The sequence below is a fragment of the Chamaea fasciata genome, unplaced genomic scaffold, assembly GCF_029207755.1.
Source record: "Chamaea fasciata isolate MVZ Bird 193981 ecotype frontalis unplaced genomic scaffold, bChaFas1.0.hap1 SCAF_7, whole genome shotgun sequence".
NCBI classification, from domain to species: domain Eukaryota; kingdom Metazoa; phylum Chordata; class Aves; order Passeriformes; family Sylviidae; genus Chamaea; species Chamaea fasciata.
The window spans coordinates 39,580,011-39,599,966 of NW_027094092.1; the positions used below are offsets into that span (position 1 = coordinate 39,580,011).

Below are 19,956 nucleotides of genomic sequence, written 5' to 3' on the forward strand. Positions count from 1 at the left end.
TGTATCCCAGAAGGAGGTAGGATTCAAAGGCCACCTCTGCCTTTGGCACAGGCTCTATCCAGCCTGTCCCTAGCTGCTTCTGAAGAGAAAGGCCCAAAGGAAGTACTCACCTTGATGCTGTGGAGGTTACAAAAGGAGCTCAAGCTGGAAGGTGTGTTTTCCACTGCTGTGAAAAGAAACCAAATCCCCACACACCTCAGACAGTGCTGCTCTGAGCTCCCGGCTGAGCAAGGAGCATCTCCAAGGCAGGGGAGGAATTGAGGCCGATGTTCAGCCAGTTCATGGAGTGGGACTGGCTTGGTCCCCAAGTCCTTGTCCTCACAGCAAGGAGGGCATCTGGAACACCTGGTCATGGCACTTCTGGCAAGCCAAAGGCCACAGAGCATGTGAAACGGGAGAGGGGTGTTTTGTTTGTGCAGAGATTTGGGGAAGGGGGCAGGGAATGGGCTTTCTGGTGACTGTGTGTGTCTGCTTCTCAATGTCACTGGTTTAGGATGAAGGCTGGTGGGGCAACTGAGCCAGGGCATGGGCATTTGGGGAGCAGGGCAGAAGGGCGATGGTACAGGGTTGCTGAGGCCAGGGGTGAGGTGCCTGTGCTGAGAGTGCCGGACAGTACATGTGTTCACAGGAATCAGGCACCTGCAGCCATCTGATAGGGAACTTGGTTACAAACAGATGTCCTAATCATGAATGGAGAAGAGGGAGTTGTTCTGCTATGTCATGGAACTGTTCAGTACCACTTGCAGTTATTTTTTAGAAAGCTCTGGGATGCAGAGAAGGACAGGAGGTTGTGGTTATAGGACATCACTGTTTTACCAACCCTCCTCCATCCCCATCTCAGAGAACCTCCAAAGCCTCCCTCATCAGCCACCAGAGATCTCACTTCATTACCGCCCCTCTACACAGACAAAGATCATCTTTGCACTTTCTGCCCTTCACATCACCTCCCACAGCAATTACCTGCCAGGCTACCTCCATTTCTTCTCCTTTCTGGGCTAGACATGTTGCCAGGCCAGAACTTGAGGCTATTCCTCCTTCCTCCCAAATTTCTGAGTATCCCCTCGGGGATCTGGACCATTGCAGAGCTCTGCTGCTGAGGGTCCTGGTTGGGAGAGGGACCCCTTCTCTGGGAGGACAGGAGGAAAGGGGTGAAAAGTCACTTCTTCCACACTCACTGGTAGAGGTTAGTTAACTTTTTTTTTTTTTTTTTTTAAAGCTCAATCAAATTTCTGGAGCTTGAACCTTCCCTGACTGCTGTGTCTTGTTGCTTTTTTGCTTCCTTCCCTTCTGCTTAGGCAGCTACAGCGGACACTGTGAGTCTTTAATGAGTTATTTAGCAGTGATCATGCTCCTCCTCGGATTTCAATTTCCACGTTTCCCTTCAGGCTGTTTCAACTAATTTCTCCATTTGCATAATGCCACCCTTAGGGATGCTCTGGCACAGCCCCTTCTCCCCCGCTTTGACAAGTTCATCGGAGATTCAGGCTATTAGCAGAAAAGACTCTGATTCTGCTGGCCCTTTAGCCTGCTCCTTCCCCATGCATCTCCAATTAAAAAAAGACAAAGAAGCAGTTTGGGGTTCAGAGGGATGGAATGCCCATGGGAAGTGGGCTGAAGACTGCTGGACCCCCCCACCCTTGGAAGCCCCTGGAGGGAACCAGCTGGAAGAATTACACATTCAGAAGCAAAGGCTGCATCTTATTGTAGATTGTGGTCTGGCTGCCCAAATAATTTTGTCTGGACCTGCCACCCCTGCTGATTCTGGGGTACTTGAAGGGGAGAGATGACAAGGGTTTTAGCTAGGACAGCACTGATCTGGGGTATGGTAGGACTGGTCATCCCTGCTGCAGATGCACCCACAGATGTCCCCTCTCCTGAAATAATGCTCTTACTGGGTTATTTGGAGGGATGGACATCCAAGAAGGCTGAGGATATGCAGGAGAGGGGAATGAAAACCATCACATGGGTGCCAGGTGAGTCTGCCCCTTATTACTCTTCTCTATAGCCACCTCATCTCTTTTGGACATGCCAGCCCTTCCCTGCAAATTCTGTCTCTCTTTCCACCATCAGAAGCAAGATCTGCTTATTTCCTCCTGATGTTTGTGTTCTTCTGCCCCTCTTCAAGCAGATTTTAGGCTTCTACTACACACAGATGCTCCGGTCTCTGCCCCCAATTCTTGTCCAGCTACACAGGGGAAAAAAGCCTACACCACCATCCTGTTCTCAGTGGTATTTGCCCACTGTGATCTATACTGAAATACATCTCCCTCCAAGATACCCGGACACCAGCTAGATTATAACTTCCTTCAGGAACAGCATAAACACCTCCAGGTTTAAGTGAGTGTGGCACTCTTGTGAAGTTCACCTCTTTGATAGCCAGCTCCACATTATTATAAACAGAGTCTTTTCTCCTGCTTTTTTTATTAGTTCTTCCATGTTAAAAAACATAATGGGAACTTTCAGACCAGCTTCTGTACAGATCTCTGATGCGCTTCTCTCTTTTATGGCTCAAGTACAATGGCAATCGCAGACATTAACATGCTTCTTTAGGATGAAATGTACACTTGAATGGCACCCAGCTGGAGGAACATGCTGCATCTCTTGTAAAGCTGGCTGCAGCCTGCCCAGAAACTCTGGGAAGGGGGTGAGGGATGCCCAGAGTCTGCCTGCAGTCTCCTGCACATGGGGAAAAGAGGCAACAGGGGACCCAGAGAGAGGAGGGATGGTCAAAGGCGGATGCTGGAGAGTGGTGGGTGAGGCATGGCTTCTTAACACCAGCCCTTTGGGGCAACTACTGCCTTCATACCCACCTCAGAAGCATTTAATGTGTTGCTGACAATATACAAATAAGCAAAAGTAAGATGTATGGGGGGTGTGCTTGGTATTTCCTTGTTACTAGAGGCGGATGGATGGATGGATGGATGGATGGATGGATGGATGGATGGATGGATGGATGGATGGAGATACCTCTCTCCAAGGCATGGGAAGGAGCGTGTTGAGGTCACCCTGTGTCTCGGGCTCCTTCCATGTCTCTTCCTTCTCTGGATCTCGTCCCCTCACAAACAGCACTCCCACCCCAGATTCTGCAGGTTTTGTCAGTCTTTTCTTTCCATCCCTCTTTGTGTGTAGGGCCCTGACCTAGTACAAGGAGTGGAATCCTTCAGGCCAGCACCCCTCCCAGGACACTTCTTAGGTAGAGATTTCCATTACAAATCTTCTGAGAGTCCAGCACTCTGAGATGGCAACCTTATGAGGCCTCTGACTTGGGATCATCATGGCAGTCACTATTAACACAGAGAAAACCTTGCTGTCTTTACCAGCTTGCACTAACAATGGGAGAGATGGTATTCAACCACCAGCCTGCCTTTCTCCTTGTTTCTGATTTGGGATAAACCAGCAACTGGGATGTTCTCCTGTGGATCAGGGGTTTGTCTGCAGAGGCATGCAGAGAGTATGCCTCTTGGTCTTGTCCATGCTGTCCTCCTACTCCATTGCAGCTGAGGGGTCAGGCCACCCCACGGCACTGAAGTGAGAATGTCCCCATCACAGAAGTCTGGAGACCCCACCAGGACTCTGGCCTCCCAGAAGAAGCAGCAGTCACTCCCTGGCACCATATCCCCTCTTCTCCCTGTGTGTACCTTTCATGGGCCAGGCCTGGGCAAGTGACAGATCTCCCAGCTGCAGGGCTGAGAAGGGAAGCTGTAGCCCCAGATTGGGGTGGTTGCACCAGCCCAGCAGCAGTGTGTGGTTTCTCTTCTGCACATCTTCCACCAGGCAAACGTGCTCCTCCTTGTCCCAGCATCCAGGCTGGTGCTCAGTTCCCTGTTGCTAGATGGTCGCATGCCACAGCCTCAGGGAGAACAGGGTCTACTGTTTGTCTGAAAGAGGAAGAAACCTGCACAGGACATCCATGCTGGGGCCCTGCTGTGCAAGCAGCCCTTGCAGGCACTGGTGCTCTGTGCTCCGCAGGAAAGCTCAATCCCAGAAGGGTCAGTGGCCAAGGATGGCAGTGACATGCAGGTGGCAGCTACACGTGGCCTCCTTTTGAGAGATAAGCAATCAGTGCTACCACCACCCCGATGTACACTCCTGTGCCAATGGTTATGGAGAGCGCGGCAAGGAAGAGAGCTCGGCGGGAAGCTGAACTGGCCAGATGAAAATCTCCTTTGGAGACAGCCTTGCTGGTCTGAAAGGAGAAGAAATGCTTGTTGCTCACAGCTGTACCAACCTGGCCTTTAACCAGCATGCAGTTGTTTCATTACTGAGCCAGTGCTTTTTGTCTGGCCACTGCAGCCCATGGAGGCTGGGAACAGACAGCAAGGTGTCTGTCAGTCTGGGAGGGCTCAGAACAGCAGTGCCGCTTGCACACATTTCCCCGTGGATTTTGCCTCCAAGGGAAGCATGGGCTTCAGCTACTTGTCTGTAAGCACCCACCTGGGCACAGAGCCAGAGCTGTGAGTGGGTGGCTGGACCCTTGTAAGACCTCTGTGCATGGGGTGATGGCTGTGTGGTACTGACCAGATACCAGTGCACCCTATACAGACATGTAACAAGAACTGCCTAGGCTCAGGGAGCTGACTCTTGATGGCATGGTCTGTTGGTCCAGCTGTGCTGCCACTTGATTTTTCCTGCAGGGGGGTTTTCAGCTGAAGCCTATTTGCTGTTGAAGGGCTGATGAAACCAGCTGTGGAGACAGATCCCCATCTCTTTGGAGAAGGACGGCAACTTCCAGCTTCTATGAGTGCTCAGGGCATATTCCAAGCTGCTCTAATTATTACCCACTACTTGAGTTCAAGTTGCCAGGTGAGCATCAATGCACTCAATGTACAAAGACACCAAGCAAAGATACAGTCCTTGCCTCAGTGAGTGAACAAAGGGGGTAGTTATAGAACATGGAGCTAGATATAAACTGCCCCACCTACATCATCATGTGGAGAGTGCACTGTGCTATTTTGTAATACATGGAAAAATGTGAAATCAGCTGTTCCTTTGGATCCTAATCAATTAATGCTTCTCCTGCCTCTCACCAACTCTGTGCCAGGCACTCATGTAATATATTTTTCCACTTCTGTTCCTATCCTCTTGATTTAGCTTCTTAATGCCTCCCCCCATCTATTCTTGGTACAGCAGCATCTATGCAAATGTGGAGTAAATCCCCTGGCTCTGCATGAATTATTCTGGGTCAACAGCGATGTTAAGTGAGCCCAGACTCTGGGCTAAGCCCTCAAGGATGCAGCAACTCCTCTGAGCTCCCACAGGTTAACCAATGTGCATCAGAAATAAGTGCAAGAGAGGAGCTGTAGTGTGATATGGACACCAAGCTCCCCTTTGTGTCCAGCCTCCAGAGCAGCCTGGCTCCTGAGCTGCCTCAGTCTGGGTCATGGTGTAGAACTTTGCATTACTGAAGAATGGGAGGACAGGTGGGAAAATGCCATTTTCCTGGACCTGGCTGGAGGGTGAGAAGCTGGGCAAGGGGCCAAGAGAAATAACAGCCAGAAAACCCAAAGAAAAAGCAAAGATAAGTATGCAGCACTGACCTCCACTAACCCACACCAGAACTGGAGGGGTTCCAACCCCACAACCGTGGAGACATCCAGGAGTACCCTTTGTCTCAACCTTCAGAGTTATGGCCATGGCACAGAGATGATTACATTCAGAAACGTGTTGGTCACCTCCACGGGCCACCTATGGTTTTCAGGGCCCTTGCTTTAGCACTTGGCACATGTAGGCAAGCAAAGAGATTCCTTACCCCTTGGGAGAAGTAGAAGGCAGCAATCCCCAGGGGCCAGAAGCAACACAGCATGGAGAAAAGGGCTAAGCCCAAGTGGTCCCGCGGGGGAAGCATGAGGAAATGATCCTCGCTTTCGCTGTCACTGGAGGAGTCACTCTGCAAAACCAGATGGATTCAGCACATGCCCACCTCCCCGTGCCACTCTGCAGGCTGCATCTCAGCACCTCGCCTCCCAGCTCCCACTCTCGCCCGATCCTGTCACATATTCTCATACAATTCCCACTGGCAAATTCAAGGAGTAAATTTCAAAAATATTTTAGACTCTTCAGCATGGTTGGATGAGGAACAACGTAGTTCAGCAAATTCAAGAGTGAAGTGGATTCTCGGCTTCCTGCCAGAGCAAATGCTGGGGGTCTGGGATTTCCCTGCATTAGAGAGAGTCTTAAACTGAAATATCTTCAGCTTTGGCAGAACTGACTGTTTGTCAGCTTAAACAAACTTAAACAAAGTGACTTATCCCCATTAGAGCCTAGGAGATCAATATCCTGCTAGACTAATTTAGGAAGTGAGGGAATGCATTTAAAGTGGAGCCTACATTGCAGGGGTAGCATGCCCTGTCCCCTTAGTGAGTCACTGCTCAGTGGCTGTGGTGAGCCCTCTGGCCTTTGGGCACCACTGGGCCAGCCTCAGACTACCCTGCAAGTGATGTGTCTTGGTGGGGAAGGGACACAGAGGTGGGGACATCCCTGCTGCCATCTGATCAGGCTACATCACCAACACCAAAACAAGCAGAGCGGTGCTGAGTCATCAGGCACCAGCTCCAGTGAGCTCTGGGACCCTCTCCCACCTCTCAAGATCCTGGATGATGTTTGCCAGCCTTGGCACCACTGCTCAAACCATAGTGTGGCACAGCACAGCAACGAGGCTGCTTTGTCAGCTCTCATTCTTCCTGTGCAGGATTCATCCTGTCTTTATATATATAAAACTTTCTCTTTTATATATATAAAGCTGCTGCCGTCACACATGTGAATTTTGATGTTATGCAAGAATTGCTGTTTCTCTTTAGCTCGAGTGCCACAGCAGTGGCAGGCTGCCCTTGTCAGAGCATTCCCATTTCCCAAGGGTCCCGCAGAGACCCACCTCCCTTTTGCTCCCAGCAGCAGGCAGCCAGGCTGCTCTTAGGGAAGCTGACCTTCTTCTGAGGTTAGCAGTGAGGAAAAAGGAGCAGAAATAATAAGGAGAAAGAAGAAATACTGGGTGCACAGGGAGGCTGGTGAGGCAGGAGATGGAAATATTGCGGGGGGAGTTCTGGCTAAAGAAGGGAGAATAAATTATCATGAATTTGAGCCAATGTTCAGAAAGAATGACCACAGGAGTTTAGGGCTATCCCACCTGTCCAAGCTCACCTCATACTCCTGGAGCTCCTCTTCCTCCACCTCATAGGAAACAGTTTGGATGCGGATGTCACTCTCTACCAGGCAGGACCCTTGCGCCTCATGCCCTTCAGGAGCTTCAGATGGAGATTCTTTGCTTTCTGTAAAAGTGGTCTCGCAGCTTTCCATCTTGCTGTCCTTGGCCTTGAGAGCAGTCTCATCCTTCACAAGGATGAAACTGGGGCCATACAAAGCTTCAACAGCCAGCTGCAGGGAACTGGCATCCAGCAGCTGGTGAGTCCTGGCACCACCAGTGTTTTGGAATATGTAGGAATACAGTTTCCCTTGGCAGCGATGACCGGGGTAGTCCTGGCTGTGATGCTGGTGGTAAGAATAGCTGCTGTGAAGGTGGCCATTGGACTTGGCCAAGAGCGGGTTTTGGAGCTCACGCACGCTTTCCATGCTGCCGGCAGTGCTGCTGCTGGTGGTGGGGAGATCCTGCAGGAGAAGAGGGGGGTGGGAGGGAGTAGGCTGTTATTTCAGCAAGGTGGGGGAGCAGAAAAGCCTCTCACCCATGCACAGCCGATGTCGAGAGGCTAGTGGGAACAGAAAAATTTGGCAAGACTGGAGAAAACAAGACCCCTCTCCTCCTCTGCACAGCTTGAATGCTATCTCCCCAGGTGCTAGCAAGATAAGGATGCAGTCCTGCAGTAAGGTTATCTGATTCAGGCTGGATTAACATGAGGACTTGCTATATCTATAATGCATCTTAAGTTGGCCATGTGCAGCCTGAGAGGAAAGGACCTACAGAATCTTTTCATAATGTGTGCTGTGACAAAGACTGACAGCACAGAAGTAGATAAGAGACTGACAATCACTCAAGGAGCCTCCCTGACTTCCCATGGTGAATTGTATCCCTCTGGACATTACACATACACCTAACTGGCTTTCAGTGCATGGGACAGTCTCTAGGACTCATCCAAGGCTCAGCTGGGGCTGAGGCAAGTGCAGTGAGCCACCAAGAGAAGCCAGGGGGGTCCTGTGAGGACATGGAGGTTGTGTTTAGGTTGGGGTGGGAGTGTTGGGTGCACAGCCAGCTGTGAGGAGGAACAGAAAGATATAGATATTAAAGGGGAAACTCCATGGGGTTTAGTCCATTTTCAAACGGTGACATTTTAAGTAAATGATCCATCACATCAAAGTGCTGTTTAAACCAGCTCCACCCCTGGATACAGCAGCAGCCAGCCAGCCTTGGCTCTGGGCCACCAGCTTCAGAAACTGCTGAGTCTAAATGAGATCCTCAGCTACAAATGTCAACATGGGTTTCTTCCTCAGGGAAATTCACCTCCCTCTCCCTTCCTCCATTTCAGAGTGCTGAGACCTTGTACTGCTCTCATTTTTTCTTCCCCATGAAAATTTCTCAGATGAAATACTTCCACCCCTTTCCTTCAGATGAGCATTTGGCTTCCCCACCCACCCTGAACAAAGAAAAAGTACAGTGAAATATCAGCATTCTCAGGAGAAACAATTACTTTGCACTCTTCACTACCTGAGCCCCAGGTTTTACTCTCTTTAGCATTTTCCCAGCTCCCAGACCATGCCACCTTTTTGCCTTGCAACCTCAAGTGTTCCTTTCCTCCTAAGAGACCTCGATCACTGACTCCTCTGCAGGATGCTGTAGGAATCCTCCAGCTGTAGGAATCCCTGAGGTGCACTAGGTTTTCTGATAAAAAGCACATCACCTTGGCTTTAAATCTCAAGAAGGAAATATAAATAGAGAAACTGAAGACTTTAGAAAGTGAAAAACCCAAGTGGTCCTGTTTTCTTGGCCAAACTCTACCACGTCATGCAGGTTTGGGAGCTGTGCATGGTTTTAAATGGACCTGTCCATTGGCTTTGTTTGGGCAGTGGTCATCACATTTTGGAAATCCACTCAGGAAAATGGAACTGTTCAAAAGCCCTCTCATGCTGCTAAAACACTGTGCATTTTGGTGAATGCCCTTCACTTCTCCCTTCCCAAAACCATTCCCTGCCTTCTGCAGTCTCCCACCTCTACTTATAAAGCCGGAAATGGCTCATGCAGCAGATGGCCATTAAGTATTTTCAAAATATTTAAGGGAGATGCATATTTGTAGCAAAGATGGTTTTATTTTCTGCATGGACACAGAGAAGCTCAAAGCTACATCCCAGTTTTCAGGAAACCACGATCCTCTTCTTTGCTTACCTTACCATGCAAATTAGATTGCTAATAAAATAACCTAATTTTTAAGAAAACACTAAGGAGAGACCAGTCACCAAGTGTCATTTGAGAGCAGCAGCCAAAGCAGGAGCCCAGTGCTAGGGAGAGAAAATTGAAGTTTTAGTACAGAAATGATTCTGGCAGCAAGCTGGGAAAGGAAGGAATAGGATCTTGCTGAGAACTGCTGAAGGGAGTCAGTTCCAAATGTGTTGGGAAACACCAGCAGACAGACTGTGGGCAGGCTGCTGGCCACTGGGCAGCAGGTGCTGTCTGTGTGGAAGTTGCTGTGCTTCTCACTTTGGGTCCTCAGCAACAGGTTGGAGAAGGAGCAGAGCTGCACAGAAAAGCCATACATTCACAGCAGCAAGTGCTGGGAAACAGAGCGTGGGAGGGGGAAAGAAGGGAAAAGAGCTGGGGGGAATTGGAAACCTAAAAGGCAGTTTGGGAGGTGCCAGGGAACCAGTGTGGGAAGAGCACGTCTATGCAGCTGGACTGCTGCTGAACATGGATGCTGTTGAGTCCCAAAGGATGCCAGAAGGGCTGGTGGGAGATGTCTCACTGACCTGGGCTGTGGGGAAAAGGCAGTGAGGGCTTGCAGGCAGCAAACATCCTAGGGTGAACATACCTTGGAAGAGTAATAGTGTGGGTAGCAAAAGAATCACTTGGAAAAACTCCTGAAGCATGGGAAAATCTGTGAATGTGGGCTGGGCAGGGTTGAGGCTTCATCCCAGGGAAGTGGGGTGTGCTCAAACCTCTCTGGGTCCCTCAAAGTGTCCTGGAGCTGTCCTTAGAGCAGAGCCAGGATCTTGGCGCTCTTGCACAAAGTATGGATAGGGCTGGGCTACAGCTAGAAGGATTTAGCCTGTGCTAGTCCTATAGCCTCTGAAATTATAAAAAATTAACCTGTACTAAAGTCTCTTTTCCTTGCAGCCTTCCACTCTTGGGAGTTGGGACTGATGGTCTCAGTGTGAGACTGTAGGGACAAGGGGAAAAATGCAGAAGAAATTCTCACAGTGCTTCCAATAAATAAGCAAAGGAGCCACCAACTGCAGGCTTCATGCCCAGTCCTGGAATTTGTCAGCAGTAAGGAGGGCACAATGAGGGCCAGTGTCACAACATGCTTACAGCAGTGTGCTCAGCCCTGCTGGAAAGCAGCCAGGCTGAAACCCTCCTCTCCAGTAATGGTGAAGATGTGAAAGAGTCCCAGTACCAGAGGGATTAGAGATGCTTCCCATGCCTCAGTCACCAAGATCAGCACATCACGTAGAGACCATGTACTGAATGGTCTGGGATTGCAGGTGGAGACAAGGGCCACCAAGCCATCATCAAGAGATGACATTAGAGAGGGAATGGCAGAGAGGGTGAGGATCAGCCCTGCACGCACATGCACAGGGAAGGAGAGAGTCAACCAGCCCTGCAGTTGTCCCCAAGCCCCATTTGGGTTATCTGAATCCTACAGGGAATTTAGCCACTCAGGGACTTAAAAAAGGAAGCCTAGTAATAAAATAAGCCTGATAATAAAGAAAGCCTCTTAATAACCAAGGCTGGGGAAAGAGGAATGAAGTCAAAAGATTAAGGCAAGAAAGCAGTAAAAGACAAAATTGTCAAAGAGTGGCCATTCGCTGTCCTGATTACCAGCAAGACTGGGTAGTGTGCATATCCATCAGCCCCATGGGGCTCGTCTGGGCTGTACTGGCAACAGGTAATGGTGGTGAGATGCTGCTAGATGGATGGGAAGGATGCACACACACAGACGTGCTGCTGGGTGCACAGGGAGGGCGTGCACATACAAGCATACATGCACAACTTGGGCACACCTGGGAAGAGGCAGACTGCGGTGCCCTAGTTGAGTTGAACCATTGCTGCAGCTCTGCTGCTGCCTGACAGCTGCTGGCTCCCTACCGAACTGCCTCCCCCTGTGCACGGCTGCTCCTGGAACCAGCCGGCTGAGCGGGGCCCCCACACTCCCCAGCCCGGTTCCAGCAGTTCCCAGCAGAGTGGGAAATGCACAACTGTGTTGTGTACTCTCAGCTTCTTAAGGCAAGTACTGGGTAAAATGAGCCAAAATAAGGCATGAAAATAAAGAGGTAGCAAATTTCACACATCTCACCTCCCCACCACATCCCCTGAGGCAGTTCTCAGAGGGACCCTTGGCACAGATGCCGGCTATGATAAGCCAGTAAATGACGAATTAAGTAGCTGTTCCAGGAATCAATCATCATTTAATTGCTCTGTCAAGCAAACACTCTGTCTTGCTTCCCGGGCTCATTAGCAGGTTGTGGCTGTGGTGCATGTCCCGAGACTCCAGAGTGAGCAGGTTAGCCCACCCTGGCTGAAGGCTTTCCCCTTCAGGACAGAACCAGGAGAGGTCGGTGCCCTCAGGTACTGGTGTCTTGCTGCACTGCCGTGTCCTGGCTGGTCTGACAGCAGGGGACAGTGTGAATGCCTGCTCCTGATCCAGCTGATGTTAAGCAGCACCATGGCCATGTACAGCTGCCATAGGACAGATGTGGGCCCACTCCTGATGAAAGAGGAAAGCATAGGAGATTTGTTGAGCATCTGTCCCTGAGTCCAGACCTTCCTAGAAGCTATCAGGAGGTGCTTTGGATCTTTTATGCAGAGGCCCAGGTCCAGTCAGGGCACAGTACCTCTGCCTCTGGGCATCCAAGCTTGTGATTCTGCCCAAGAGAAAACCATCTCACAAAGGCTGTTGAGAAGCAAAGGCACAGAATCGCCTAGGCAGTTGTCATTTTGGAAAGGGAGGTGAAGGAAGGGCTGTGAAAGCTCATGGACAATGTGTCTGGCAGGCGTGGACCAAACCCTCTCTCAGCCATAAGAGCCGGTGCAGCAGCATGGATACCTGGCATGTCTCAGCCCTGAGCCCTGCAGGGTGAACCACAGCTCAGGGGGAGAAGGAAGTGCTTTCATCAGCCCCACAGACATGATTGCAGAAAGCAGTTTTGCTCCAGCCAACACTGAAGCCCTCCCATTGGTGCTCATCTGACACCACTGCTGCTGTCTTGGGCACAGCACCAGCATGCAGATAGAGGGGCTGTTTATCCCTGGGGTGTAACAAAGCCTTCACCAGTCCTGGGAAAGGTTGCTGTGGCACGAGCATCAGGTGAGGTGGCCTAGGGGCTGGAAAGGTCAGAGGGGTGATGTTGGGGAGGCAGGTCTCAGTGTGGGGCAGGAGGGAAAGGTGGTGAGACATGACGGGGCCAATGGGGCTGGCAGAGATGGTACCCAGGGAAACAAAAGAGCACAGTAGGGACAGCAGTGGGAAGGGAAATGGTGGGCAAGAAGCATGGGGCAGGGGAAGCAAAGTGACATCTGAGCCAGACAGAGAGCTGGACCCTGGCCACTGACATGGAAAAGGAAAGGACTATGAAGCTGCTGTAGGGGAAAGAGTTAGTGAGGACCAGGAGGGAAGGAAAAAGGCGACACAAAGCCTGTGGACTTGGATTAGAGGGAGGATAGCTGAGGCATTTGTGATGTAGAGAACCTGATTCACACCTTTGATGCAGCTGGTTTGATAGAGCTGGAAAGGAGTGAATAAAATGCTTTTTCTGATCTCCTGACAGGTGGAAAACCAGTACCAAAGGGCTGCTGGCTCCAACAGAGATTAAATTGCTCTGAGAATTGGGATGCGATGGGCTGCTTTTCAAGGATCACAAGTCAAATTGGGCAATTTCCAGGTGGAAATTGGGTCTTTATTGTCTCTGATAAAAATGTTTCTCTGCGGCAGTGTTCTGAGCCAGCTATGCTCAGAACTAAGGTGTTGCTCCTAATGGTAGGAAGCAGCAAATCCACCCCTGGGGCTGGCAGAGAAGAGGCGGGCTGGTTTTGGAGAAGCCTTTCCAGGGGCTCTACAGGGCTGGGGCTCCCGTCCCCCCCGTCCCCAGTTCCGATGCCAGTAATCTGGACACACTGCCCGTGCGCATCACATCAACAGGGGAGCAGTGGAAACTCCATCGCCTCCATGCAGGCATCCCCGTAACACCCAGCTTCACACCGGGAGCGCCTGCACACAGGCTGCGCACAGGCGGGCTGTTCGTGGCTGCCGTGTTCCCGCCTCGGCCGCGTCCGGCGCTCGCCAGGCGGCCGCCAGGTGTCCCCGCCGCGCCGCGCAGCGCCCGCCGCTCCGCCCGCACAGCCCCGCACTTCCCGCACAACCCCGCACCGCCCGCACAGCCCCGCACCGCCCGCACAGCCCCGCACCGCCCGTACAGTCCCGCACCGCCCGTACAGCCCCGCACCGCCCGCACAGCCCCGCACTGCCCGCACAGCCCCGCACCGCCCGCACAGCCCCGCACCGCCCGTACAGTCCCGCACCGCCCGCACAGCCCCGCACCGCCCGTACAGCCCCGCACCGCCCGTACAGTCCCGCACCGCCCGTACAGCCCCGCACCGCCCGTACAGCCCCGCACCGCCCGTACAGTCCCACACCGCCCGTACAGCCCCGCATTGCCCGCACAGCCCCGCACCGCCCGCACAGCCCCGCACCGCCCGTACAGCCCCGCACCGCCCGCACAGCCCCGCACCGCCCGTACAGCCCCGCACCGCCCGCACAGCCCCGCACCGCCCGCACAGCCCCGCACCGCCCGTACAGCCCCGCACCGCCCGCACAGCCCCGCACCGCCCGCACAGCCCCGCACCGCCCGCACAGCCCCGCACTGCCCGTACAGCCCCGCACCGCCCGTACAGTCCCGCACCGCCCGCACAGCCCCGCACCGCCCACACAGCCCTGCACCGCCCGTACAGTCCCGCACCGCCCGCACAGCCCCGCACTGCCCGTACAGCCCCGCACTGCCCGTACAGCCCCGGCCGAGGGGCCCGACCGCTTCCGACCCTCAGCGTCGCGGGGCCGGGACGGCGCCCGCGGACAAAGCCTGGGCCCGGTGCCTGTATGTCTAAATCGCTTGGGGCGGCTACTGTGCCCCAACACCCCATGCTTGGTGTTGGCTCGTCTAGTGTGAGCACGGCGTCGGCCCGGGGTCTGAGCTCACCGAGCTTGCCGGGATACACCTCGCTGTGGCCCTCAGGCACGGGCTCATGGAGCCGGCGATACGGGAAGAAGGAAGCATGGACGGTGATGGAAACAAAGCACATGGTGGTGTGGGTGGCTAGGTGTATAATTAGCAGGTTTGGACTCTCTCGGCATCCCTTTTTTTGAGCAGAAGACGCAAACAAGTAAATAAGGTGGCTGTCGGAAGTTTCTGCAGGCTATCCTGTGTACGTGGGATCAGGGAGCAGAGCGGGCAGTGCAGGGGGGCTGCTCCTGCGGCTGGCCCGGAGCTGGAAGGCAGCAGAGTGGCCATGGGGTGCCCAGCTGAGGCAGAGCAGAGTGGGTGACCTGGCTGGCAGCACTGGGCCAGGAAAGTGGACCAGGACAGGATCAGAGATGGGCAAGTTCTGAAGGCTCCAACAGCCACACTGGGACAGTCCTTTCAGCCTTAAAGCACTCCTGATGAGTTTGCACACAAACAACCAGCAGCCCTGCAGCACCCTCAACAATAAGCCTTCTTCAGTTTCCTATATGAGGTGGGGGGGGACCCAGCAGGGTTGCAGGGAGGCAGTGGAGGTCAGGGCAGTGACTCCCAGGTGTGGTTGCTCCTGAGACTGTCGGCATCTCCGGCCCTTTGAGGCATCAGCCAGTGAAGACAGCTTTGGAGGCTGTTGGGCTCACACTTCTCATCTGAGCCAAAAAATACCAGTCCAGGGTCAGGGGAGACTAACCCCCCTGCCTGCTACAGCATCTATATCACTGTCCTAGAGAAACAAGAGCTCAGACTGGGTCTGGGCTTCAACCTTCTCTTCCTCAGCTCAGGACCACCCTAAGGAATTACCCTAAGAGTGCTCTCTGGAGAGAGGGGCATTGGCATCCTGCCCTCAAAGCAGAAAACATACTTAGAAACATCCGTGTATACAGAGCCACTGAGAGCCAAACTCACTGACACCTGGGCTCCAAAGCTTCCAGGACAGAGGCAGTCCAATCCCTCACCCAAGATCAGGCTCCTTTCTTGGAGTGGTCACAGGGACAAGCATCCCACTGGACTGCTCACACAGGTCCCTCAAGATGTGTTTACTACCAAGACATTCTCTCTGCTGCTGCAAGATGCACAGAAGCTCTTGCTGGCAGATTGTAATTTTGCTCATGGCTGATTTTCCTCTGCTAATGACTACAGTCTTCAATTTCACATCAGGTTTTCTCTGTCACTATTTATACCCAGTATTGAACTGAACACAGTGGTTATCCTAAATGGCTCCATGCTCTTCTCCAAGCAGGCAATTTTACCCATACCCTTTTCTCCAGTCCCATCATCTCTACTTCAAGGCTCTTCTCCTGCTCATGAAGTCCCATAGGCCATTCATGGCTGCTGTTGTCACGGGACGCTGCACCCCATCCTCCCCAGAGACCACTCTGAGAGCATCAATGCCCTGTGCTGGAGCAGACCTGTGCCTCATGCTCCCCTCCAGGACCAGCTGTGCTCCCCTTGGCTCTGCAGCTCAGCCTGGGACCATCTGCAGGTCTGCATCCCAGGGATGATCTCCCTTGAATGTCCTGGCACCCAGCACAGAAGTGGTCAGGCAGATGGGACCTGGCTTTCTTCCGGGTGAGAGACTTACACCATCCGAGACCAAAATGGGGACAGGGACATAGCACTGAAGGTGGCAGCAGTTGTTGGGGGCACAGAAAGATGTCCTCCCCTTCATAGCTGTAGCTTGCTGATACAGCAGCTTAGCTACAGCACCTAACTCCCTCCTCATACCTCCTTGAAAATCCCCCTCTTATCAACTGAAGCTGGCAATGTAAAGCATCTGTTAAGGACTGCTCATTTGTCTCTGTTCAGAACATATCCGGACTCAAACGATTCATTAGCACCCTGAAGGCTACTGCATCCAGCACCCTCCTTTCCCCACTGCCCTGTTTACTTTATCCATGCCTCCCTGCCTTCGGCTCAGGGCTACTTCCACCTTGCTTACTATGTCCTGATTCTCCTGGGGATTCACAAGGCTCCTCTGTAGTTCAGATGTTTAATTCATCTGCCAGTGACCTGCTCTCTCTTCAAAAATGAATGTAAGTTGTGGAGATGACACCTTTCTAGCTTCCTTTTCCAAACCCTAAGTTTCCAAAATCAGTGTGTATTTATCAGCAGTAAGATGATTTCCTGGTCCAGCAAATAAGTGGATTGTTGTCTTCCCATCTGGCAAACATCTGCAGACCCAGGCAAACTTCAAGGTGTTAAAATTATTACTTGGGTCAAAAAGTGCAATCCAAACCAGATGTTGAGAGTCTCTTCCATATTGCCAAAGAATTCTCAAGTGGAGATGTGCCCTCTGAGTTTGAGGAGGGGCAGTTCACACTGGTTTATTCTATCATCAGGAATATAATGCGAGGAAAGGCAGCAGCTGCCCCCAGCCATCCCACAACCCTTGTTCATCCCACAGTATCAGACTCCAGGATCATGCAGGGGACAGTGCAAAATTTTCTGCCATATAATATGGAAACAGCTGTTACAAAATAATATCACATTTTCTTTTCCATGACCGTGCCTAGTCGCCTTGCTGAGGCATCCTCTGCACTTCTCCTTCATTTGCTGTATGAATGCTTTCCATTTCTTCCTGGCCCATTTCTCTTCCCAGCCCATGACACCACCCCCCCGGGACAGGATTCAGCTTGCTTGTTGCACCCATCCAGACTCATAGTGTGTTGAAAGAGGCAGCTGTGCACCGGGTGGGCTGCACTGTTGGTCCTACGTGGGCTGAGTGAGGACATTCTGCTCATGATGTTTCCCTCCCAGCATGTTCCTGCTGGGTTCAAGCCTCAGCATCACCCTCTTGTCCTTTTGTGCCACCATGGAAGTCATGGAGAGCAGGACGCATTTGCAGAGAAACCTCTGGACAGCCCAGGAGCAGCATCAATGTGGCTCTCACACACGGCATTGAATCTCTGATGTACCTTGGGCCAATTTTTCACACCAGCTGTTGAACTTTCAGACATATATCTTGGGGACAAATTCTGCAACCAGCTCTGGTTTTCAAAATATACCTGAAGTGTTTTACTCCAAAAAGAACCTGTTTGAAGTGATGCACCCAAGAAACACTGGGGATCATTGTAGTCTTCCCTTTCAGGCTGAGCAAAGTGTTTGGTTTGTTGCCTTTTTCACTTGACAGAGAAACAGCAACAGAAGGACAATTTGGAGGAAACCTGTAACGGATTTTTTTTCCACTCTAATGGCGTGCCTTGGCCCTTCACTCAGAAAAGTCAATCATTTGCCCATCTCCAACTCTACAAATAGAGAAATTTTGTCTGAAGACATTGCTTGAAATTACCACCCTGAAAGCAGTAATGGAGTTTCAGCTCCTGCAGTGGTACCTACCAGCCTCAGGTCCAGAACTTAAAAAAATAGGCAGAAAAAGGGGGGGCAGAAAGGGCGGAGTTCTGGGGTACCTAGTGAAGTCAAGAAGATCCTGGAAAGATGTGAGCGCATCCCAACACAAGCAGAGGGGCTGTGAGTGGGGCAGACAAACCAAAATGGCCTGCAGTGCCCATGCCCGTGCCAGGGGCCCACTGACTGCTCTGCCATAAGCTCCTTGGCTGGGCAGGATTGGCCCTTTTGGGGCTTACTCCAGGGAGCTTGTAGGTGGTAGAGGAAGATTTTAATGCCCAGTTTTTTTCTGAGTGCTTGGTCACTTCTCTGCAAGTGATGGTGATGTCTGCAGGCTGGGCTGAGGGCAGGAAGGAGTTGGGTACCATGCAAAAGCAGAGATCTGCTGTACAAATTCACCGTGCTAGAGCTGCAGCAAATTACTCATTCTTTAATAATGGTGTTTATTACCTGCCTCTGACGGTGGCTCAGGGAGACAAAGTGAAGTGGATTCAGCTCCCCAAAGCTTTAGCTCTGCCAGCTGTTTTTATGACACAAGAAACTTTTGCCAGAGAAATGCAGTCACTGCATTTTGGCTTGGGTAATTTTTCCTCTTGACAATCTACAAAGTAACCAGCAACTATCCCTCAGAGACCAAAGCTATTTTTCTCCTTGCGCGTGGCAGGCAGGCTCAAACCCCACTTCTCTGGTTTTCCCTGGTATTTATTTAGTGCTACCTAGCTCAGGGGAAAAGGTTTTTACTGGTGGCAGATCCAAGCTAAATGAAAGGGGAATTTATCTTTTTCAGAAGCAAAGGAAGGAGCCCAGTAAAATGGGTTCGCGACAGCAGCATGGCTCTTGTGAAACCCGTAGCAGCTTTGGAGAAGGAATTATAAACAGGCACTGGGTAGAGTAGGAAAGTGCTTCCCATTGAAACTCCTGAACGAGTGCCTTCTTCCCCCAGACACAAAATGGGAGGTCATCCTCAGGGCTATGCAGAGATGGTGCTGCTCAGGGAAGTTGTGTCGTTGGCATAAGTCACGGCACCGTCCATAGCTGTATCTACCGAGGTCCCCGGACTGTTGCCCTGACCAGCTGCATCCCGGGCATGGCCGGCAGTGGCGTGGCTCCCGCCGGCTGCTGAGCCTTCTCAGAAGGAAAACCACCCCCAAACTTCAGTCGGCGGCTGAGCTGCCACCCAGGTAGGGAGTCCCGAAGGCAGGCTGGGTCCAAGATGTCATGGCAATTGCCCCGACATATCTGGCCTCCAAAACTTTGGTTGAAATCCTTACATTTTGGCCACCCCAGAGCCTCTGATGAGGTAAATTGTCCTGGTTTCTCCAGGTTGTACCCTTTCATCTGTACATCCCCCAGTGTTTTTTCTGACCCCCCCCCCCCAGCCCCCCCGGCCCCAGCTCGAGCTCGGCGCGAGGCTGCCTTTCCCTGGGGACGTGCTGCCATCCCACTGGAGCATCCTGGGGACGCTGGGGACGAGCTCCCGGACCCCCCGGGAACGCCGACCGCCCGGGTGCCGGCGGGGGTGCCCCCACCCGAGAGCTGTACGCGGGTCCTTACCTGCGTGTCGAAGAAGGGCTCACCCGCCAAGTTGGAGCACGGGCGGCGGGAGTGGAGAGGCGGCGGCTGGCATGACGGCGGCCGGCAGCGGCTCGGCAGCCCCGCCGCGGCCTGTGGCCGGGTGGGCGCCCGGCGGCCCTGCGGCGGGCCCGGCCGCGGCCGTGGGGAGCGGCGGGAGCGGCGGAGCCCCGGCCGGTGCCGGGGTGCGGCAGCGGAGAGGCACCGCGCGGTGCCGGCGGGGAGCGGCGCAGAGCTCCGGCTGCGGCCGGACCGCGCTTCACCTCCGCGCCCGCAGAGCCGCGCTCGCCCGCTGGTGCGATCAGCGGCTCGAGGGCTGGCTTAGGGGAGCCGCGCCGCTGCGCCCGACGTGACTGCTTCTGCTGCTGCTTCCGATAACGCGGCACAAACTCTCTCCTTTCTCTTCGGATCGCTGCATTTCCCAGGGCACAGCCCTTCCCACTCCCCCAGCAAGGGAAAGACCCGGTGCCAGCGAGCAGAGTTTAAAGGAAAAGGATAAAAGCGATTTCTCGCTGCCCGAGCCGGTGCTGAGGGGACAGGCAGCCCGGCGTGGGGGCTGCACCCCAGGGACAGCCAGCTCGTCTGCTGGCTCAGTCAGGTATTTTTCTGCCCTGCTCTGTAAGGACCAGGGTGGCAGTCTGATTTGCCCCC

The 19,956-nt window shown here is 52.9% G+C and overlaps 1 protein-coding gene across 2 annotated transcripts; it reads right to left on the bottom strand.

Annotated features, from left to right (window-relative positions):
• Positions 1–837: 837 nt before the first annotated feature.
• Positions 838–19,429, bottom strand: SYNDIG1L (synapse differentiation inducing 1 like). Of its 2 annotated transcripts, none has more exons than XM_066188496.1 (4): positions 19,288–19,429; positions 7,138–7,602; positions 5,750–5,887; positions 838–4,186 (listed from the first exon to the last, which is right to left on the bottom strand). In XM_066188496.1, the coding sequence occupies exons 2-4, from the start codon at positions 7,564–7,566 to the stop codon at positions 4,028–4,030; spliced, it is 726 nt and encodes a 241-aa protein (XP_066044593.1). In that variant the 5' UTR covers positions 7,567–7,602; positions 19,288–19,429; the 3' UTR covers positions 838–4,027. The 2 variants fall into 2 exon arrangements, with proteins under 2 accessions (XP_066044593.1, XP_066044591.1); XM_066188494.1 differs by lacking the exon at positions 19,288–19,429 and adding an exon at positions 11,454–11,517.
• Between the last annotated feature and the right edge of the window lie 527 nt (positions 19,430–19,956).

Bases quoted from the DNA above. Each gene is read 5' to 3' on its own strand.
- SYNDIG1L (XM_066188496.1), bottom strand. From the start codon at position 7,566: ATGGAAAGCGTGCGTGAGCTCCAAAACCCGCTCTTGGCCAAGTCCAAT. The intron at 5,888-7,137 runs GTGAGCTTGGAC...CTGGTTTTGCAG, and splicing joins AGGAGCTCCAGGAGTATGAG to AGTGACTCCTCCAGTGACAG. The intron at 4,187-5,749 runs GTAAGGAATCTC...TTCTCCTTTCAG, and splicing joins CCTTCTACTTCTCCCAAGGG to ACCAGCAAGGCTGTCTCCAA.